Source organism: Syngnathoides biaculeatus, chromosome 16 (genome assembly GCF_019802595.1).
Source record: "Syngnathoides biaculeatus isolate LvHL_M chromosome 16, ASM1980259v1, whole genome shotgun sequence".
NCBI classification, from domain to species: domain Eukaryota; kingdom Metazoa; phylum Chordata; class Actinopteri; order Syngnathiformes; family Syngnathidae; genus Syngnathoides; species Syngnathoides biaculeatus.
In genome coordinates, this window is record NC_084655.1 from 5462238 (window position 1) to 5484354 (window position 22117).

Below are 22117 nucleotides of genomic sequence, written 5' to 3' on the forward strand. Positions count from 1 at the left end.
TGATGGAAGCTGAGAAAGGAAGACTGTTGTGTGGCTTTTTAAGAAGAACTGAGACAGGCTCTCATTGGACAGGAGGGGCTTCCAGAAGTCTGGACATCTACAGCCAAGGTGATCAGAGAGATGGGTAGGAAATACTTGGTGTATCTTCTGATATGAAAGGGACAAAGAAACTTGGTGTCTTGGTGGAACTTCAAAGTACAGGAAGTCATCAAAGGAAAGAGTTAAATTAAGAAGTAGGTCACTGAGAGGACTTGGGAGAGGAGAAATGAATACATGGAGCTGAGACCTAGGGTGGAGGTACTGTAGAAGAGGCAAAGACCAATGTTATATATATGCCAGGTTGGATAATAAAGGAGGAAAAAAAATCTATACAGGTTTGCCAAACAGAGATAGAGCTGGAGATGGGAAAGGTTAACTAGAAGGTTAGGCTGAATAACAATACTGATGAAAATGTATTGACTGGTGCCACTATTGTGCTGGATAAATGGAAATAATACTTTGAGGAGTTAATGATTAAGGAAAATGAGAGTGAGGGAAAAGTAGAAGCAGCAGGTGTGGTCAAGTAGGAAGTACAAATGATTCATAAGGGGAAGTCAAGCCATATCTGCCACTGGTCTATAAATCACTAAATGATTTAGGTCCTGAATACATGAAAGAAATTCTTACGGAATACAAACCCAGTAGAGCTCTGAGATTGACTGACTCAGGTCAAATAGTGGAGCGCAGAGCAAACATGGTGAAGCAGCATTTAGCTATTATGCTGCACACAAATAGAATAAGTTGCCAACAGAGGTGAGGTCAGCCCCAAGTGTGAATGTTTTTGAATCCAGGTTGAAAACTTCTTTTTTTTTCCTCATGCTTTTTAGAATATATCCACTTTTTGATCATATTATTTGCACTATAAGTGGTTTTAATTGTCTTTTTTATATATTTTGTAATTTTTGCTTTATCTCATTTTAAATGTTGTAGCTCTTTGTTTTCAAATGCCTTTAATCATGTAAAGCACGTTGAGTTACCTCACTTGCCTCCTAAAGTCCACAGTCATTTCTACAGACTTTACAGTGTTGAACACCAGGTTGTGTTGGCCACACTATAGCTCCAGTCTCGCCACTTCATGTCTACACAGACTCGTCGCTGTCTTTAATTAGGCCGATGACTATTGTGTCATCTGCGACCTTAAGGAGTTTGACAGCCAGGTGCCATGAGGTGCAATCGTTTGTGTAGAGCTCGGAGAGCAGAGGGGAGAGAACACAACCTTAATAGTACACAAGGATGTGCTAGTGTCTCCCACCTTCACCTGCTGTCCCCAGCCCGTCAAGAAATTGTAGATCCACTGGCAGATGGCAGGCGAGATGCTGAGCTGGAAAAGCTTAGAGGTGAAGGAGTTCAGGGATGATGGTGTTAAACGCAGCACTGAAGTCCACGAACAGGATCCTTGCGCAGGTTCCCTTGCTGTTGAGATGTTCAAGGTTGAAGTGCAGATCCATGCTGACTGCATCATCTGGAGACCTGTTAGCTCGATAGGCAAAACTGCAGTGGGTCCAGATGGGGACCTATGATGCTCTTGAGGTGGTCCAGAACAAAGTGTTGAAATGACTTCATGATCACAGATATCAAGGCAACAGGCCTGCAGTCATTACGACTTGAGACTGTTGCTATTTTAGGGACCAGTGTGATGGTGGAGCGTTTGAAGCAGGTTGGTACTTCACACAGTTCTAAACACCCGTTGAAGATCTTTGTGAAGACAGGAGCAAGTTAGTCTGCCCAGACTTTGAGACAGAATGGGGAACCACAATTGGAGAAGCATGCCTATATCATGATGCCTACACCATCAGTCTACACTTTCTGTCCACTGTGGCTTGAATTCAGAGTTTGGGGGTTGTCTCACAAATTGTCTGAGGCCCCTTGATCCAAAAAGAACAATTTTACCCTATTCAGTCCACAAAATGTTCCTTCATTTCTATTTGGGCCAGTTGATGTGTTCTTTGGCAAATTGTAGCCTCTTCTGCACATACTTTTTTTTAAATCAGAGGGCCATTTGTTGATATTTTGTTGTTTGAAGATCTGCTTCATGTCCTGTTCATGGCTGTTAAGCGATGGTGTTGGAGATGTTGAAGTGGACGTTGGTGCGACTTGGTGGGTGTGTGGAGTAAAAGCGTCCTTTTCAAATCTGCACTAAAAGCTATTCAGGTCGTCAGATAACCCATTATTGTTGTCTCCTGGGGGGGATCATCGTGAGCGATTATAATCCGTGCATGACTGATTTGGTGTCATTTGCATCAAGATGTTTTTCCAGTTGTGATGCATAATCCCTCATTACAACGTTAATTTCTTTAGTCAACTGGTTACTAGTGTGATTGTAGAGGTCCCTATCCCCACTATGAAACACCCATGTTCAGGGCATGTCCTCTTCAGCACAAGGCAACATGACCTCTTCAAGTATTTTGACAAATGCAAATCAATCCATGATCCCTGGTATGCCATAAATAGACCCAACACCAATTCAGTTACATTTCTTGGTTTTGCTTCAGAAACTGCATTTTTCATGTCACTCCACAAATTTTCGATTGGATTAAGCTCTAGGGATTGGTCTGGTCACTCCATGACATTAACATTGTTGGTTTGGAAACAAGACTTTGCAGGTTTACGCGTGTGTTTGGGGTTATTTTTTTTGTTGAAAGACCCATTTTAAGGGCATGTGCATAAGGCAACATGACCTGTTCATGTATTTTTCCATATGCAAACTGATCCATGAACCCTGGTATGTGATGGACCCAACACCACAATTGGAGAAGCATGCCTATATCATGATGCCTCCACCACCAGTCTACTTTTTCTGTGCACTGTGGCTTCAATTCAGAGTTTGGGGGTTGTCTCACAAATTGTCTGCGGCCCCTTGATCCAAAAAGAACAATTTTACCTTCATCAGTCCACAAAATGTTCCTCCATTTCTATTTGGGCCAGTTGATTTGTTCTTTGGCACATTGTAGCCTCTTTTGCACATCCTTTTTTTTTTTTTTTTTTTAATCAGAAGGATTTTGCGGAGGATTCTTGTTAATAGATTATCTTAACACAGATATCTTCTCACCGTCACAGTACTTACTGGTAACTTGAGACTGAGATCATCCTGGACCGACTCATTGGCTGAGCCTTTGCTATTCTGGTTATCCCGCCGTCCATTTGAACGGTTTTCTTCCATTTCCTGCGACGTCTCTAGTTTTCTCTCTATTTTAAGGCATTAGAGATCATTTTAGCTGAACACCCTATAGTTTTTTTGCACCTCTTTATAAGGATCCCCTCTGAAATCAAATTTTTAATCAAAGTACGCTCTTCTTCTGAACAATGTAAAACGACCCATGTTTCTCAGGCTTTCAAGGAGAAAGTGCATGTTCAACAGATACTTGTTTCATCCTTAAATAGGGGCCACCTTATTCACACCTATTTTTAACAAAATGGATGACCTCACTGATTGAATGCCATTGCTATTTTTTTTAACCAACCCTTTTAACATATTGCTCAATTGCACATCCTAAAATGTGTATATATTATGAATGCTTTATCTTGTTGGTTTTCTGAGAATCTACTGCACTTACTGGTAACTTTGACATGCAACTAAAAATATACTGAAAATATGGCTTTCTCTGGTTAGTCACATTGGACTGCTGTTATTTCAAACACTACTGTCTGAAGCATCAAGGAAAGGTGGCTGTGTATTTTTTGACCAGCTTGTTTAAGAGAGTTCTAGCAAGTGAGAACATGCTTGAAAAGTGTGCAGGTGCCAATTTTTAAGAACAAGTGTGATGTGGAGAGTTGTGGGAACTACAGAGGACTAAAGTTGATGAGCTACACAGTGAAGTTATGTGAAAGAGCAGTGGAGGCTAGACTCAGGACAGACATATTTTCCAACAACACTATGGTTTCATGCCTAGAAATAATGCAACAGATGAATTTGCCATGATAGTGTTGATGGTGAAGACAGAAAATAAAGAGCTACATTGTTTTTGTAAATTTAGAGAACGCCTATGACAGAGTATCTAGAGAGGAACTGTGGTACTGCATTTGAAAGTCTGGAGTGGTAGAGAAATGTCTGAATATTATAGGACACGTATGAGGAGCAGCACAACAGTGTTAAATTGTGCTGTAGGTGTGAGAGAGAAATTTAAAGTACAACTGCATCCGAGATCATCCCTTCGCCCCTTGCTGATGGTGATGCATAGGCAAACACTTGAGTTTAGACTGGAGTCCCCGTCAGACCATGATCTTCGCAGATGACATTGTGATCTGCAGTGAAATCAGGGTGTAGGACGAAGAACATTTCGAAAGGTGGAGGCATGCCTGGAAAGGAGAGGAAAGAAAATTATCCCAATTTAGATGGAACATATATATGTATATGACATATTTTTTCGAGTGTTTGGGAACCATCATCTATCTGAAGGTGGTGGCCTGACAGAAACATACAGTCAGTAATGGCCCCGTTATTGTTGGACATTGGGAAGTGTTTTTTTTTTGTTAGTTCTTATTTACATTTTATCAAAAACAAATGACTGTGAAAACTTGATGCATGAAATGAACCATTTGATCATAAACTCACATTTTTATATATTAATGTCCATTTTTGTATGTTGTGTGTCTGTTGTGTAGCATGTACTCATTTGCACTGTGCCATCTTTGTGGGTATCTGTGCTGTCTCAGTGTGTTTTTGTGTGTGTCTGTCTCAGGCCCACTGGTCAGCAGTTTCTCACTAACCCCCTTGCAGTCTTCAACCTGGAATGAACAGCAGCACAGTGAGGAGATCAGCAAAAAACCTCTGGAAAGAAGCAATGTATGTTGATTTGCCTGTGTTTTTCTGCTCTATTCACCAATGTGCACTTATATCACATTGCATTGGTGTTGTATTCTTTTAACAGTCCATCTGGGTGCGTAAAGGGATACTACGTTGGTGGAGAGACTGGAAGCCGCAGCGCTGGATGGACGTGGCTGTGGCTTTGGAACAGTCCACAAAGTCGGACGGGAGGAAGGACAGCATCTTCTTTGTTTACTACACGCAATATGATGAGAAGAAGGTAGTATTTTATAATTGTTTGATTAATTCAATTTGTGCAAGTTTACATGATACTTAGCTTCATTCACATTTAGATTTCATTGCATTGTAATTATTCATGGGCCAGTTTCTTTTGAAGTATTTCACGCGTATTGTGAGAACATAACCATTAAAATGTTTTCACATGTCCTTAGCTCCTATGATTAAAAAATATTCTTGGCTTTATGTTTCCCTTGTGCGGATGCGGGTCACCAGGGCCCCCCTCCGGAGCCAGGCCTGGAGGTGGGCTCAAAGGCGAGCCGCCTGGTGGGCCGGCCTGCTCCCATTGGGCCGGGCACAGATTGAAAGGGTAACGTGGTTCCCCTTCCCATTGGATCACCACTTGTGGGATGGGGCTTAGGGGTGCGGTGTTCACTGGTGGTGGCTGAAGGCAGGGACTTTGGCGATCAGAGTCCTGGCTACAGAACCTGGCTCCAGGGATGTGGAATGTTACCTCTGATTTGGAAGGAACTTGAGCTCGTGTGTAAGGTCGAAATTACGAGTCTATAGTCTGGCTCACCTCCTCTGGTACCAGTCTTCTTGAAAGGGGTTGGACTCTCTTCCACTATGAATTTGCCCACGGTTAGTAGCGGCAAGCAGGTGTAGGTATATTATTGGTTTGATTATTTTTAACCCGCTGTCTCCGTACCTTTTATGGGGTTTATCCTGGAGAATGAGAGAGTAGCTTCCCTCCACCTTCGGGTGGTGGTAGTTTTTATAGATTATTGCTTTTGTACGCAATACTACAACTACAATGGATCGGGCAGTGTTTGCACCAATGCAATCGACGCGCTAGTGACGTTTAAGTATAGTTCACCAATCAGGTGACAGTCACATGACCTCACACAACAACTTCGATTGGGCTTACTGGGTATTGGTATTAACCACAAATAAACCAGCCTTCTTCATTGTCATGCCTACGTGGCGGAGATTTTGGGATAGTTGTTGTTACCGTGAAGACAACAGAGCACAACTAGTGTTCATATTTATACGAACAAAAAGAATAGCTTTCATGTATATTAGACCTAATGTGGATATTTCAGCTCATTTATAAATAGAAAATACGTTGGGGTGAATTGCAGGTGATAATAGTTTTGGCTGTGTGTACACACACACACACACACACACACCACACACACACACACACACACACACACACACACACACACACAGAGCAACGTCAGAATTTGAATCTTCACTTTATTTTGTAATATTTTCATTGTTCATGATCTGGTGATTAAAAAAAAATCACAAGTTACAATTTGATCAGTACTTCAGCAATTATTTCACTGTGTACTTTTTACCCAAGTAATATTTTGGAAGGGTACTTTTTACTTTCACTTGAGTCACGTCACTGTCAAGTAACAGTACTCTTATTTGATTACGATATTTGGCTACTCTACCCATCTCTGGAGCGGACATCCTCTATTACTGGTCTTAAATTCAAGCAACATTTTTTTGCTCATCAGATCACCCAGTGTTTTATTTGGAGCACTGGTGTTTGATTTTCACGTTGTGGTGCTGGGGGTCATGGCCCTGGTTGTGATCCCAGCCGGAGTGCGAAGGACACACATTGGCAACAAGAACTGATCCACTGGTACATCATGTATTAATGAAGAAACGTGCCTACAATTATGATAGTTTGTTTACAGATGTTTAATGTATTAAGTAACAGTGTGAGGGTAGGGATTATGTTGCAACAGAATGATCCATCAATTCATTTTCCAAACTGTTTGTTGCAAGGGTCACAGATGAACTAACTTGAAATTCAGAAATGCCCAATAAAAAAACAAAAGTAATGTACTTAATATGTTCCTGGAGGATACATTTGAGATTACTCTTCGTTGGCAATGAAAAAAAATCGAGTGAAACAATTGTTTTATTCAAATTATATTTACCATTATTTATTAAAGAGTTGGATGCTATTCATCTGGCACAGCTTGAAGCAGGGATCAGGTGCAGATGGACATGTGCCTGGCTCAGTATAGTACAATTGTTTTGTGAAGCTGGAACAGATAAATGGCATTTCAATGGGGTTTTGAGTTATGTGTGTAGTGAAACAAATTAGTCGTCTCAAGGCGCCAATGTAATGACTATGAAATGCAGGGACAATTGTGCGTACATTATAATTTGATAAGGTGATACTTTTCAGTTTTAAGTTGTAATGGTCCTCTGAGGGATACCATAACTACGATGTGGCCTGTAATGAAAATTATTTCAATACCCCTAACTATGTCCCAAGACTTTAGTCCCAGACTCCGGATAACTCTCCCGCCTTTGCTTTATCTCTAGTACCTTCACATCTTCATCAATGAAGTGACAGCGCTGGTTCCAGTGTTGCGGGACTACCACTATGCCTTTGCTGTATACACAGCCCACAGGACCAGACTGAGGAGTCCCCTGGTCCTGGCAGCCCAAACTGAAAAAGACATGAATGACTGGGTAAGTGATCAAGCTACAGTGTTCCCACATTAATCAATGGGGATAGGGACCCAGCCCTATCGGAAAAAGCAAAAATGCTGAGCAACTGGTGCCTTCCCAAAAATAAGGTGGCAAAGTACGACATGAAACTCCTTAACTCCCTCCAACATATTTCTTTGGCACCAGAATACCACAAAATACTACCATAGCAATACTATTTTCGTAGACAGGACTTTAGCCTAGCTGTTCAGCCAGTAATAGAAAAAAAAATCTGAGTAATTGACAATCCTCCCGAAAAGCCTCAAGCACTTGAAGTCACTTGCCACAGTTTAGTTCCTTGCCGTTAGGATGGCGCCATGGCAATATTATTATATTAGACTGGTTCATTGTTTGCATCTCTATGTTGTTTGATTTTTATTATTTTTTTAAAAGGCAGCATGGTGGAGCAACTGGTTAAAGCGAGTGCCTCAGATTTTTCAAATCCTGGCCTTGCCTGTTTGGAGTTTGCATCTTCTCCCCATGCCTGCGTGGGTATTTGCTGGACTCTCCGGTTTCCTCCCACATCCCAAAAAGATGCATTAATTGAAGACTCTAAATGGCCCTTAGGTGTGATTTTGAGTGTGACTGGTTGTTTGTCTCTATGTGCTGTGGGATTGGCTGGCAGTCAGTTCAGGGCAGGGATTGAGAACCTATGGGTCGCGAGCCATACCTGGCTCTTTTGGTGGTTGCATATGACTCGCGGAGCCATCATCACGGCAAACTATACATATGGTTTCTGTCGTGCCGGCAACGCATATGACGCAGAGAAGGTTTGTCCTAGTGGGGTTGCTGTTGTTTGGTGTGGCAGGCAACACAAATGAAGCAGAGACAGTTTGTCATAAAGGGGTTCCAGTAGTTTAGTGTGGCAGTCGATGTCCACAGGTGCAGAAGGGTCGAACCCCGATCGGGTTGGAACAACTAATTATGGAAATGCTTCTGACAAAGATCGCTCAAAGAAAAAAAGATGCAGAGTACCGAAGTTTTCAACAAGAATGGAGAGCCTTTGTGGAAAGAGAGTGTTCTGCTTTGTGTCTAAATTCACAGATGGGGAATATCCCAAAGCATTCATACTTGTTGCCAATAAACATTTTAAAAACTTCGCATAAAGACAAGATAATCAAACGAACAAAAGACATGCCTTTGTCGGCAAGAACTATTCACCATCGTACCATCATGATGGAAAATCAAATTGAATTACGTTCACGGTTAATGGATGGAAGTCTCAACGCCTGTGTGAAGCTTAATCTAATGACGTATGAAAAAGACTATAAAGCCATTAGCAAAACCGTGTATCACCAGAAGTCGCATTAATGCAAGCATGAGCATTTCATGGAAACGATCATTCCGTTACCGTGTCGTTACCCAGCCTGAGAAAACACGGAACCGAAAGTCTGTTTCCCAGATCTCTGGGCTTACTTTTAATAAAATTTGCCCATGTGTGGAATGTAAAACAAGTTCTCAACGAAATACAACAATCTGTATAAAACGAACCTACATGAACCCCTTTATTTTTAATGATTAAAACGCCCAGCTTTGTCAGTGTGGTTTACAAACAGCACCGGTTTCCGCTTCTGCGCTACGCATCCGCAAGGTCGAGTTATTCATATCCGGGTCACTCAAACGCTAGTCAAACATGTCGGTTGCTAAGCGTAAAAGACAAAATGCTCATGCCTGCTAAGGCTTTATTTTGAAGTACATGTAAAAACCGGTTCCCATGAGCATTATCAATGGGAACCGAAAAATCGTTTCCCACCGTTTCCCAGGACAAAAATCAACAGATCCGAAAGATCAGTTACCATATTTGCCGAAATCCTCATGCCTGTTAATGGTAAGAAATACTTTTGTCATCATTGGTAAGCAACAGTGTAACAATGTGATTTAAAATAATTCTGAGACTTATTGGACTCTAAAAGTGTTGGTCAAACATAAATGTGCAAATACACTTGTACTTAGTTTTTAAAATACTGTATGGCTCTTTTGAAATCACATTTTAAAATATTGAGCCTTTATGGCTCTCTGTCGAAAAGATTCCCGACCCCCAATTCAGGTGAACCCCACCTCTTGCCTGAAGATAGCTGGGATAGGCCCCAGCACTTTCATCACCCTTGTGAGGATAAGCGGCTCAGATAATCGATGGATATCTTTTGAAGTGACTTTCACAGTATGCTTGCTTTAATGCCATCAAATGCGGGAAAAGGAGAGCCACAGTTATTCCTCCCCTTTTCAGCTGTTTATTGAAAACTGGAAAATCAATTAATCAAACACAACAACGATCACATGACACCCTACTCGGCCCCACCTCTAAATAGAACATATACAGACACCAAAACATGTACAGCTCTTTTTTTTATATGTGCTATGCTTACATCTTTTTATTTTTTTGTGATCAATTACATTTAAAATGTGTTTAAGAGGTGTCAGACTCGCAGTCTAAATCCCCAGTCACTATTGGATAGACACTAATGAATGACTGGCAAATGGACAATTGCATCCTCACTATTACTTTTGTGTAATAAAGACATGTTCATTGTCGAACAAATGAAAAGTCCAATTTAATTGAAAACTATACCTATATGGTTAAATATTGGTCGTAAAATTAGTTCCACCGTAAAAGACTGCTGACATATTTTGGTTGGTGCGTTTTAGCAATTTCTTTGACCTGTTTGGGAAAAAAACAGTTTCCAAAATGCTTTTTTTTTTTAGTTTAAAATGGTTTACTTTAATCAATCGTGGACCGCATTGCGGTTGTGGTCTGTTTTGCATCAGTATGTTTCATAAAATGTGTAAATGCATGGTGACTGGTTAGAAACATCTGCTTCAATGTGCCACCTAGACCTTAGCTTGTAGATAGCAGTAGCTGGCAAGATCTAGTCAATCATCTGCCAGTATGTGTAGAATCAATCTTGCACAAATTCATTGCTAATCTGGTGCGGTCGCACTATCCATACAGCTCCTTTGGCACGGCCATCGGATGTCTTATTCTGTGTCCCAATGATCCAAATGATCTGCTACAGTAGCTACTGTAGAACCTCGCATGTGCACTTAGTCAAATTGGCAGTGACTGTGAACAACTGAAGTGAATGTGGATTTGTAGCATTGCAGCTCTTGCCAGATTAAAATAAATACTGTTATTCTCTTATTCGTTTTGATTTGAACATGAAAAGCGTGACTCTGGAATGGTTTTTTCAAGCGGATTCACGAGTGAATCCGAATCACTGCTCAATAGTTTGTGGCCCTTGTTGATTGAATGTCATACTGATGTCTTATTTCTGATGTCTAGTTGAGCTTGTTGTCTGACGTTTGCTGCAAGTGTCGGGGGATTACCGTCCAACTCCCGTCCGGAGAGGCCCTGTGGTCCACAACAACCAAAGGGGATATTTTTGTCCATGAGCCATCCTTTTCCCTGGAAGCGGCCACGCAAACACTGTCATGTGACCTCATGTGAGACTGACACTATCACTGTCTTTAATGCTGGTTGAATGAAGCTAACATACTTATGTGTTTCTTCCTTACTCTCAAGCTCTAACACACTAACTCTCGTTGCTTCTACGGTGTGGTACTGTAGGTTCTGGCGTCAGGTTCCGGGCCACCTGCGCTGTGTAGAGTCTAACAGTTTGGGGCTGGTGTGGGGCATCGGGTGGGATGGCACAGCCTGGGTGTACAATAGGTGCTCTGGGCGACAGGCCAACCCAGGTAAAAATGCCACATCATCTCAATTTGTGCAATTGTACCCACTATCATGGATGACTTTTATTATTGGTTTATAATAATGTCAGACTGCAGTTGTACATAATATAATGGCTTCCTTTTATCATTTGTTTTTAATCATACTGGATATCAATGTTAAATTATTGCTGCTGCATTCTTTAATCTGGTCCACCGAGCATTTACGTTATAAACTAATTCTTGTGAAATTAATTTCGTCTCTCCCTCAGTTTATTTAATTCATTTAGCTAATTCAATATTTGGCTTATGTATTTATTGTAAATAATTCAATACTTTTAGTAAAATAATAATTTATCAGAAATTATGATAAAATGTCATTTTTATTTCTCCATTCGGTCATCAAATTCCGTAGTGATGTAATGATGTACAAAAACAAAAATTCTTGACCAAACCTGGCAAGCCCATGGCTTTCAGCCAGGACAATGGAAGAAATTATTAAACTGAATTTTCAAGAACTTTTCATAGAATGAAATGCAAAACGCAGCGCTCTACATTACTTAAAATATAAAAGTAAATGAAACCCTCAAATTATTAACCATACAACTATACCAATCATGAGTGAAATTGCATTCGTGTCTATGACTGCAGAGTTGCCAACCTGTAGAAATTCACTTCCAGAACAATGTCTATATTTTTAAAACGTCAACATCAATATGGGGCAGTTATTTCTGTACATTATGTTGTAAAATAAAAATAGTTCTGCAAAATATTCATTTCCAGGTACTGTAATTTCCAGCCTACAGAGCGCACCGGATTATAAGACTCACCCAGTACATTTGTAAAGGAAATACCATTTAGTACATAAATAAGCCGCACCTGTGTAAAAGCCGCAAGTTCCCACATTGAAAGACGAGATATTTACAAAGAGACGGCTCACAGGAAGCGTTTTCAAAGTTTTAATACATTAGTTTAGCTTACCCTAGCAACAACAAAGTAGCACGAAAAGGGCTGGTTTAACAAAAAAGAAAAAAAAAATCACCTACACAGTAGTAACACGCTAGCACAGCACTAACAAGGCCTATAATAATATTAAATATATATATATATATATATATATATATATATATATATATAAAATAATACCTAAATCACTGAGATGCGGCAGTAACACAGCATATAACAACTGCTCCCTTTTCACATTACATTTTTCACACCCTTTTGACATTGTTAAAACACTTATCTATATTGATTTCACATCTTGCATGTCTTATAAGGAATAATTCCTATAAACAGAAATGTCTCTTCTTTGTTCTTGCTAACACGGCTGTTGGGAAAAAAAAAAAACATACCGATAAAAAGAGAAGCGGCAGTAACACAGCAGCAACACGCTAGCACAGCGCTAATAGGGCCAGTTAAAAAAAAAAAAAATACAGGTAAAAGTCACTTTCTCGACACATATTCCTCTGGTCTCTCTTACTTTTTCCGCTCGAGTACCCCCTTGCGGCTGTTAGAAAAAAAATTACAAATTAGTCACATCACCGCATAAGCCGCAGGGTTGAAAGCGTGTGGGGGGGGGGGGGGGGGGGAGTCGCGGGTTATAGGCTGGGAATTCTGGTATTTATACTTATTCAGTTCATCGTTAATAAATTGTGGCTTCAATATTTTATTTTATTCAGAGCTGTCAAATGTTACGGAACCTTCATATTCTGATAGAATAGAATCTAACCCACATTACTGTTTTGTGCACAGCTGCTTGGTGCACGCTATTTTATCACATTCTCTAGCTGCCAAGCAGCAGAGGCGCAAGTTCTGTTTGCCCTTGGTATTAATACGTTGCAAGTCTCGATCATTACCTGCATGGTAGCGAATAAGCTCCTCTTTTTACTATGCTTCTTACAAGTGTAAGGACGCACGAGCAATGAATAGTCGAAGACCATCTCAAAGCCATGCTAATTGCTCAGCTAGCATAACATGCTATCACAAAATATTGAAATAAGTGTTTTGGTGGTTCAATACACTTGTTACATAGGTATGGCTGGAACTGCGTTTTCGTGGAAGGTAACTTTGAGCAACAAAATAAAAGGTCAATCAATCTGTTTAGACATATATAAATATAAATACACGGCCACATAGCACTCTGTATCTGAACCGGAAATGGATTAGGACGTCACTGCATGTCACTTCAGAATGTGGGTTGGTTAAATGTATGTATACATAACATTTTGGGAATTCCCAACAACATTAAATAGACTGCATTGGAAGGGGATTTTTAACTTTTTCATCTTTTACCTCATCTACAAATGAGCTGCCTTATTGCTGTTTTAAAAATGGAATTTTCAATCAAATCTTATTGCGTCCCACTCTACATCTAAATAAAATACAATAGGTAACTATGAAACTGTGTATTTCTTTTTTTGCCATTTATTTGATTTTTAGTGTAATTTAAACCTTGACAAAAATGGCATTTTTATATCTCTGTCTGTGATATACAGAGCACTGACTAATAAAAAGCCTTAATTTCTTGAAAATCTGCCCCTTGAACACAATGTTTTTCCACCCCTCAACTAGATTAGTGTTTTTTTATTGTGTGTGATTGTTTGGTGCATTGAACATTTAAAGGTTTTTTTTTTGTTTTTTTTTTTTTTTACTCTGGTGGCAGAAGATGCAGATCATGAGTGCCAGCAGACAGATGTCAGAAGTGTCCATGTGTATGAGAATCAAAGATGGAACCCCATGACCGGGTACACAGACAGGTAGGACAATGGCAGAATAAACAAATACAGTCATGTTAAAAAACATTGGCACCCCAGGGTTTAGTAAATAGAAATCATTTTGGTAATCCTAATTGGCCCCAAACAAGAAAAGTTTAGTCTAATTTTATTTCAGGAAATGAATCAGGAAAGACATTCCGGGTGGGGGGGTTTCATTTCTTTTTTTACAGTCATGGGTAAAAACATTGCACCCCAGGGGGAGCTGATGTTTGTGTGCATGACTGTATGTAACATTTAGTATATGTGTGTGTTTTTGTTTGTGCCAGAGGGCTTCCCACCGACCGCCCCATGTGGAGTGATGAGAGTGGACTGAAGGAGAGCACCAAAGGCAACACACAGCCACCCTCTCCTCAGTGGGTATGGGTAAGTGAGGAATTGGTATTGTCCTTTCTTTTAATTTAATACAGAGCAATAATTCAATTGACTGACATACTGTTCCTGCCTTACCCTGTCTCGGTTTGGTAGGTATTTTTCACCCTATTGGGAAGTCATGATTTTGAACTCTTTAACAATTTAATATTGATTCAATCAGAACATTATAATTGAGTCCTAGCAACAAGTCACAATGTTTTTCATTGGTTTACAGAAATTATAATCGAACTTTGTAAACTCTGCCTAGCAACAAGTGAATGTTTTTGTTTTTTTTTTTTTCTCCCCCCATTAGTCAATGGGAAGATTATGATTAAGTAAATGTTGGGTTGTCTGCCTCATAGCAAGTGGCCAGTTTTCTTTTACTGACCTATGCACTAGGATTTAACCGGATGACTTCTGCATAGCAACTAGTGATCAGTTGTTTCATTGGCTTGTGGTGCTGTTAAAATTAAGAGCTATAATTTATACCAGCAACAAGTGCCCATTTTATTCAATGGTCTTTGGGATAGTTTGGATTTAGCCCTATAAACTGCCTCACTTCAAGTGGCTTGTGTATGTGAAATTGTCTATAGACCTCTGAGGTTTGGCCAAAAAAAAGATAGTGGGGCCTTGGGATACGAGTTTAATTCGTCCCATGACTGTCAAAGTGAATTTCCCCATTCCTTAGCTATTGCTTGCTTTGAGGAGGCCCCGTAGCTCAGTGGTTAGAGCACAGAGGTTGTGGGTTCGTATCCCACTGGGGCCTCCACTCCCTGAGAAGGGTTGCGTCAGGAAGGGCATCCGGCGTAAAAATTGTGCCAAACATATATATGCGTTCATCTGAGATGACACGCTGTGGCGACCCCGAAAGGGACAAGCCGAAAGAAACACACACACTGTCAAAGTGAATTTCCCCATTCCTTAGCTATTGCTTTCTTGGGCCGCATGTTGGCAAATGGTTGAAAATTCACTTTTACTAAATCCAAAATACCAAATGCGAGCAGATCTGCACAGAGATGCTACCGAGCTGAGGTGCACACATGGGAAAACCGCATGAAGCTCAAAAAGCTGAGCGGAACATGTGTGCTTCAGCATCTTCACGATCATGGCGCTATCTAGCAGTCGTCGTGTGTATGTAAAATCCTGGCTCACAAAACAAAAGATTGTCCCGATCTCGGGTCATATCTTGGAAAACTTGTATGTAATGTTGTCTCGTACGTCAAGGTACCACTGTATTTGCCATTGAAATTGTGACATTTTTTGCTTGGAAAATGTTGACCAAGTCATCTGTAGTACAATAGTTACACGACTTCCTTGTTTTCCAGGTGTCAGAGTGGGCTTTGGACCACAGTGTTCCTGGAGGGACAGACAAGGATGGATGGCAGTATGCTGCTGACTTTCCTGTGTATGTAGCACTTACTGCATCAGTCTCAGGAAGTACATCCCATTAGTTTGCAAATCTGCCAGATTACCGGAAGATAAAATCACAGATGTTGATTAAGGTGTAGAGCCAGAGATTTGCTGCTATCCTCAGATTGCTTTGTACCCCTTGTAGGGTCACTCATGGCAAACGGGTCCTACGTGAGCAACCAGACAAAGCATAACTCCATAAATACTTATGATGAGGAAAAATAATAGATCTACAGTCACTCACATTTGACGTTGACATCATCATTGTCATCAACAGAGGATTGTTCGGGCTCAGTCATTAAGGCACATTTGGGATAGTGAAAGTAAGTGTCCTATCACCCGAACAATTCTGTTGATTCTTGTTCAGTGCTGTAACGTGCGCTCCAGTTGATAAATAAACAATACGTTCGCATTTGTTTCTGTAGTCTTTCATTCGCTGTGTTCAGCTTTGTGTGACGTCCATAGCGAAATGCACGCGGAACGAAAATGAACACGCGGAAGAAACATGGATGGGGAAGTTTCAGTCTGGCACGGATGTAGAAAAAGTACAAAAATTAAAAAAATTCTATGCGCATTAACATGAAGGAGACCTTCCAGTACTGGGAGCGCTCAAACCGTCGTTGGACTCTGCCAAGCCTGCCCTTTGTCACCAATTCTGTTCATGACTGTTATGGAAAGAACTTCACAGTGCACTTGAGGCGTTGTGGGGTCCGTTTAGGTGGCCTCAGAATTGCGTCTCTGCTTTTTACAGATGATGTGGTTCTGTTGGTTTTATCAAGCCGTGATTTCCAACTCTCACTCGAGTGGTTCGTCGTTAAGTGTGAACCGGCTAGGATGAAAATCAGAACCCCCAAATCTGAGGCCATGGTTCTCACTAACTCAAAGTTAATGAATGAGTTATCCCATTCATGAAATAACAAAAATTAGCATCAAACTCCTGGCACTTCTCTTTCAAAATAATAAATGTTGGTCCACAAATGCTGCAACTAAAATACAAAAAGCAATATAACAATCCTGTGTAACACATATGATTCAAATTCTGTGAAAAATGAATATTTCATAATTCTTTCGTGACTTCTACATTATTTTTTTTTGTTACTGCTAGTCTATATTTCCTCGTGTTTCACACTGCCCTTCAATGGCCAAGAAATGGAAAGCAGGAACAGCCATTGTCAATAAACCTCAGTTGCATCAAGAAGTTCAAAACTGAATTGTCACACAAAGCAAATGAGGTTCCCACCATATACCCGTTTGTCACGGGTAACCCTAACAGGGGTGTGAAACCTCTGCCAACTTACCTTCTAGGATCATTGGAACACACAAACCTCCCCAGCACGTTAAGGTGCTTCCAAGAGGGGATGGCAGGAGGGATTTTAATTGAATAGCTAAATAATAGTTTCTAAAGTTGGGAGCATTTAAACCTTCCAGTTTACTTTTCTGAAGAGTGGAAAAAACTATTTGGGACAGACAAACCCCTCCACCACGATAAGGTGACTGCTTATGGAGGGTCCACCATCCATGTAACACTATAACTCTGCCAAAATAGTACTCAGAAGTCGCTCCTCCAGCACCTGTACTATTGGAGGTGCCTTCTGATGAAACTGCACTGCTATTTCCAAATAGCCCATTTTTATATTCAATGTCGCATTGTTATGTCAGATGGCTTCTAAACTAGCTGAGGTTGGATATGGTGTTCATGCACCCCCTACCAACAATACCACATACACAATAAATGGGAAAATCAACAGAATGCTTTACATTGCCAAGTGTAATTTGAAAAGACCAGACAAGAGAATAGATTTAAATGGCTTTGTTTCTTGTAGAACGTTCCATGGCCACAAAACCCTGAAAGATTTTGTTCGGCGAAGACGTTGGACAAGGTACCACTTCCCAGCTCCATGGACACGTTGGTGATTTACAGATTCAATTACACACAGTGATGTCATGTGTGTGTCCAGGAAGTGTAAAATCACACAGAGAGCTCCGTGGCAGCCGGTCTGGCCGATCCCTCTCAGTGACATCTCTCTGATGCCATGCCTGGCCCACAGCAGCTTTGAGCAGGTCCCCCTGTGGGCCCTCAGTGACAAGGGGGACGTGCTGTGTCGGTTAGGCGTAACCCCACAAAACCCAGCGGTGAGAGTTGAAAGTGTGTGTTTAGCATTGCCACAAGATTGCAGCAAAGGACTACTTGACACTCGCCAACTTACTTTGTTCTCTGCCACCAAAATGGCACTAAAGTCATGCTTACTTTGGTTTGGCCTGAACACAAAACAGCAAATTGGTGAGTTTTTCAAAAAAATTAAAAAAACAAGTCCCACCTCCCCAAAATTCTGAATAGGTTAATCTGCGAATATTCAGGTTAATGCTCTCTATATAGTCTTTTTTTTAATTGAGGCTTTTGACTTGTTCCAGGGCAGCTCATGGCTTCATGTGGGCACAGACCAGCCCTTCAAGTCCATCTCCATAGGCGGGGCCAGTCAGGTGTGGGCCATCGCCAAGGATGGAGCTGTCTTCTACAGGGGTTCCGTGTCCACGCAGAACCCTGCAGGTAAACCTGAAAAATTGTAAAGGTTGTAAGTGTTTGAATAATACTGTTCTCACATCAACTTTCCGCAGAAATTTATGTTCATAAGGATGTTTGTCATACAAGCGTACTTTTACACAAGATAACACTGTATTAGACATCAAGGTCTCAGATTAGCCCAATAGGTCGCAAGACATGTGAAAACAAATATATTCAGAAAAGATAAAATAAAAGCTAAAAATACTCTTGCAGTTGTGAATGTGTGCAAATGCAGCAACGATTTGGATGCAGCAAAAACATAAATGTCAGAGGCTTTAATTGCACATATTTCCATCATTCTTTGTACTTGAAAATATGATAATTTTGGAATGAATAGCTATGGGCAGGGGTGGGAGGGGGCATGGGGGCGGGTGCTGATTCTGGTGCTACAGAGCTCAAGTTATCAGTCTAACACCCTTTGGAAAGAAGCTGTTCCTCAGGCTGGTGGTCTTGCATTAGAAGCTCTGTATCTTCCTCCCAGAGGGTGCAGGATGGGTTGAGTTGAGTTGGTTTCGGTTGACAATGCAGTGAGCCCTCTTTTTGGACCTGCTGGTCAAGATGTCTGAAGTGGTGGTGAGGCTGCCTTCCATTATCTTCTGACCAGCCTTTACAGTGCCTCCCTCTGCATGCTGGTGCTGAGGACAATCTCCACCACACATCTCATCTGTAGGAGTTCCTCAAGACGTGGCTCTCTAGTCCGGCACATCCAGAGAAAGTAAAGATGCTGGTGTGGCGTCTAGAGCAGACTGGAAATGTTTCGGTTCCAGGTGAGGTCTTCGGAAAGGAGGCCCCCAAGGTACTTGGAGCTGGAGGGCCACTTCCACTGCTTCCCATTAGATGTGCAATGGGGTCTGGGTGGGTCCCATCTGTCCCTCCCAAAGTCCACCACCATTTCCATTTTTTTTTTTTTTTTTAGTGATGCAAAGATTAGCTTTACACCATTCATATGTTCTGCCTTGTCTGTTTACTCTGACTCCTCTGTGATGCGTCCCACTACTGCTGTGTCATTTGCAAACTTCACTATATGATCGCAAGAGAATTTTGCTGAGCACTCGTATTAGCAGGAGATGGCTTAAGACATGCCCCTGGGGAGAGCCAGTGCTGAGTGTGATAGAGGAGGAGAGGGTGTTGTGGATCCTGACAGTCTGTGGTCTGTTGGTGAGGAAATCAGAATCCAATCCTGCAGTGATTGACTCAACCCTAGAATTTACAGTTTCTCTAACGGGTTAAAACGGTAGGTGAAATCAAGGAAGAGCAGACTGTAGGATTTTTTTTGCTCTTCCTGGGGTCATATGTACAAAGACTTGTCGATTTCCAACTGAAACATGGTGTACGTTAATATCCAAAACATTTTTGCACAAAAGTATCCAGTGCGGCTGATTCCAACCAGAATTCCTCCGTGGATCCCACTTAATGTAGAATTGACCCCTCCCTGACCAGGCTCATACTTAAATATGCAAATTATACTTAAACCCTCCAACTGAGATCCCAATCTCTGCATGATCAGAAAATGAGAAAATTAGCAAGGTAATATTTTTTTTTTCTGAAAATGAAGATACTCAAAAGTGGTGCCGCCCAAGAAAATCCTCTTTGGCACGCTGTCCTCCAGTGTTAACAAGCGAAAGAGAAGTAAATGGGACAGCATGTCACAACAGGGCACATATGCTGAACCAAAAAAAAGTGGTCAGACATTAAAGGTGGATGTGAAGCGGATGACAGCTGCCCACTGCCAAAATGTGTCTGAAACAGCGAAAGGAATCTGCGCCGAGGCCTGCACGCCGTTCACGGAGAGTCATTGCAATCATGGGTGACACTACTCTCATTTGGCTGACTCTGGTTACCCCACTAGGTTAATATAATGTTTTTATATCTTTGCACAAATGTGTTCATGGAGTAACCTACACTCATCCCTATGAGATGAATGTTGTATGGTATTTCTAATAAATCACATTAATTAAAATAGAAGCAAAAAATAAATAAATAAATAAAATAGAAGCACAGAGGCCCCGTAGCTCAGTGGTTAGAGCACTGGTTTGATAAACCAGGGGTTGTGGGTTCGTATCCCACTGGGGCCTCCACTCCCTGAGAAGGGTTGCGTCAGGAAGGGCATCCGGCGTAAAAATTGTGCCAAACATATGTGCGTTCATCTGAGATGACACGCTGTGGCGACCCCGAAAGGGACAAGCCGAAAGAAACTTACTTACTTACTCTAATTAAAATAGAAGCACACCAGCATAGAGGGTATCAAAAATGTTGACTTTTTTTTTTGATTACCCTATTTTAATACACAGTTGAGGACACACTTTTCAGTGTATGTGCTGGAAATGATTGTGAGGGCAATCAGCAGCGTAAATAGTCTTGATCAATGAATGTGCCCTTACCAATATCAGTGATTAATTAAATACACTGGTTAACAAGTGAATTCTGGACCTTTGCATGTGTGACTTTGTCAAAATCAAATATTAGGGATTCATTTCTCATCAGTGCTGAGTGTTCAAATATCTCAGATTTTATTATAGGTTTCCCAGCATCACCTCTATCACACCAAAATCTATAGAAATGTGTGTACGCCAGTCATGAAGTTGGCGTGACACACTACACATTTCCTCGTTCATTTCACTCTTGATACATCTGAACTTTGCAGTGGATTAAGAGCATACACCGCCATGTTTTTGGGCATAATCACCTTTGTACATGTGGCTCCAGGTGGTTCAGGACTGTGTGGACCACTGATAAAATGGCATCAATCATGACGCAGTTCGTCCTGGTGGGGGTCCACAGTGCGTTTATAGCTTGTTTGATTTGTGGCAAAAACCTGAGTGAGTGCTACTGCCTGTTAGTCATTCAGTCCTGGTACTGTGGAGCGCTTGAGTACAGGAATGATGGAGACAGTCTGTTTTTAAGCAAGCAGGGACAGACTGTAGTTGGAGCGAGATGTTAAAAAAAGTCTGTTACCACCTTTGCTAGCTGGTCAGTCTTTCAGTGTTTAACATTGATGTTTTCAGGAGTTGCGGCCTTCCTGGGGTTGATCCTTTGGAGGATCTTCCTCGCAACTGCTGGGGTTAAGGTGTGGGCCGTGTCTGCATTGTGGTGTGATTCTGGGGCTTGTGCTGATGTAGAAGAAAACAAAAATGTTTAAAATAATCTTCTGCAACCTTAGTTTTGTCACATTATAATAATTCAGTGGTACCTTACATTTCATTTGTTCTGTGACCAAGCTTGTAACTCAGTTTACTTTTGAAGTTTACTTTTGACTTAATTGATTTTCATTTAAATTATTTGAAATATCATGATTTGATTCTGGGCACGGTGGTGCAACTAGGTCAAGCGTTGGCCTCACAGTTCTGAGGACTGGGGTTCAAATCCTGGCCCTGCCAGTGGTTTCCATGTCCCACCCTTGCCTGCGTGCATTTTCTCCGGGGACTCCGGTTTCCTCCCGTATCCCAAAAACATGCATTCATTGGAGACTTGCGATTATTGTTTGTCTCTGTGCACTGCGATTGGCTGGCTACCAGTTCAGGGTGTACTGCGCCTCCTACCCGATGATATTTGGGATAAGCTCCAGCACTCCTGCAACCAATGTTCCCTCTATTTTTTTACGTGTCTGAGCAAACACACTAAGGCCGTGAAGGCTCCCTTTGACCACTGTGAGCAACATCCGACGTATGCACTTTGGTCAATCAGTGTCATCCATTGAAGTTACATGGCTCATTAAAAGGTTCAGATTACATTCCCATCATAACATTTTTAAGAACAATTTTTTTTCAAATTTACACTGAAAGATGTCAACAAACAAAAAAATACATTACAATACAA

General features: G+C 41.2%; 1 protein-coding gene and 1 non-coding gene across 6 annotated transcripts in view; both read left to right on the forward strand.

Annotated features, from left to right (window-relative positions):
* Positions 1–22117, forward strand: part of tecpr1b (tectonin beta-propeller repeat containing 1b) — a 67384-nt gene that overhangs the window by 36059 nt on the left and 9208 nt on the right. For 4 of the 5 annotated variants that reach the window (XM_061845599.1, XM_061845597.1, XM_061845602.1 and 1 more), the window contains exons 12-22: positions 4719–4822; positions 4908–5063; positions 7373–7522; positions 10821–10981; positions 11106–11233; positions 13866–13959; positions 14244–14340; positions 15654–15733; positions 17562–17618; positions 17697–17871; positions 18151–18286. In XM_061845599.1, the coding sequence (XP_061701583.1) occupies positions 4719–4822; positions 4908–5063; positions 7373–7522; positions 10821–10981; positions 11106–11233; positions 13866–13959; positions 14244–14340; positions 15654–15733; positions 17562–17618; positions 17697–17871; positions 18151–18286 (1338 nt within the window). The remainder of the gene's footprint in view (positions 1–4718; positions 4823–4907; positions 5064–7372; positions 7523–10820; positions 10982–11105; positions 11234–13865; positions 13960–14243; positions 14341–15653; positions 15734–17561; positions 17619–17696; positions 17872–18150; positions 18287–22117) is intronic. The other variant, XM_061845601.1, reaches the window with a different exon arrangement.
* Positions 20304–20376, forward strand: trnai-gau (transfer RNA isoleucine (anticodon GAU)). Its single transcript has one exon. It is a non-coding gene; the product is annotated as a tRNA-Ile (tRNA).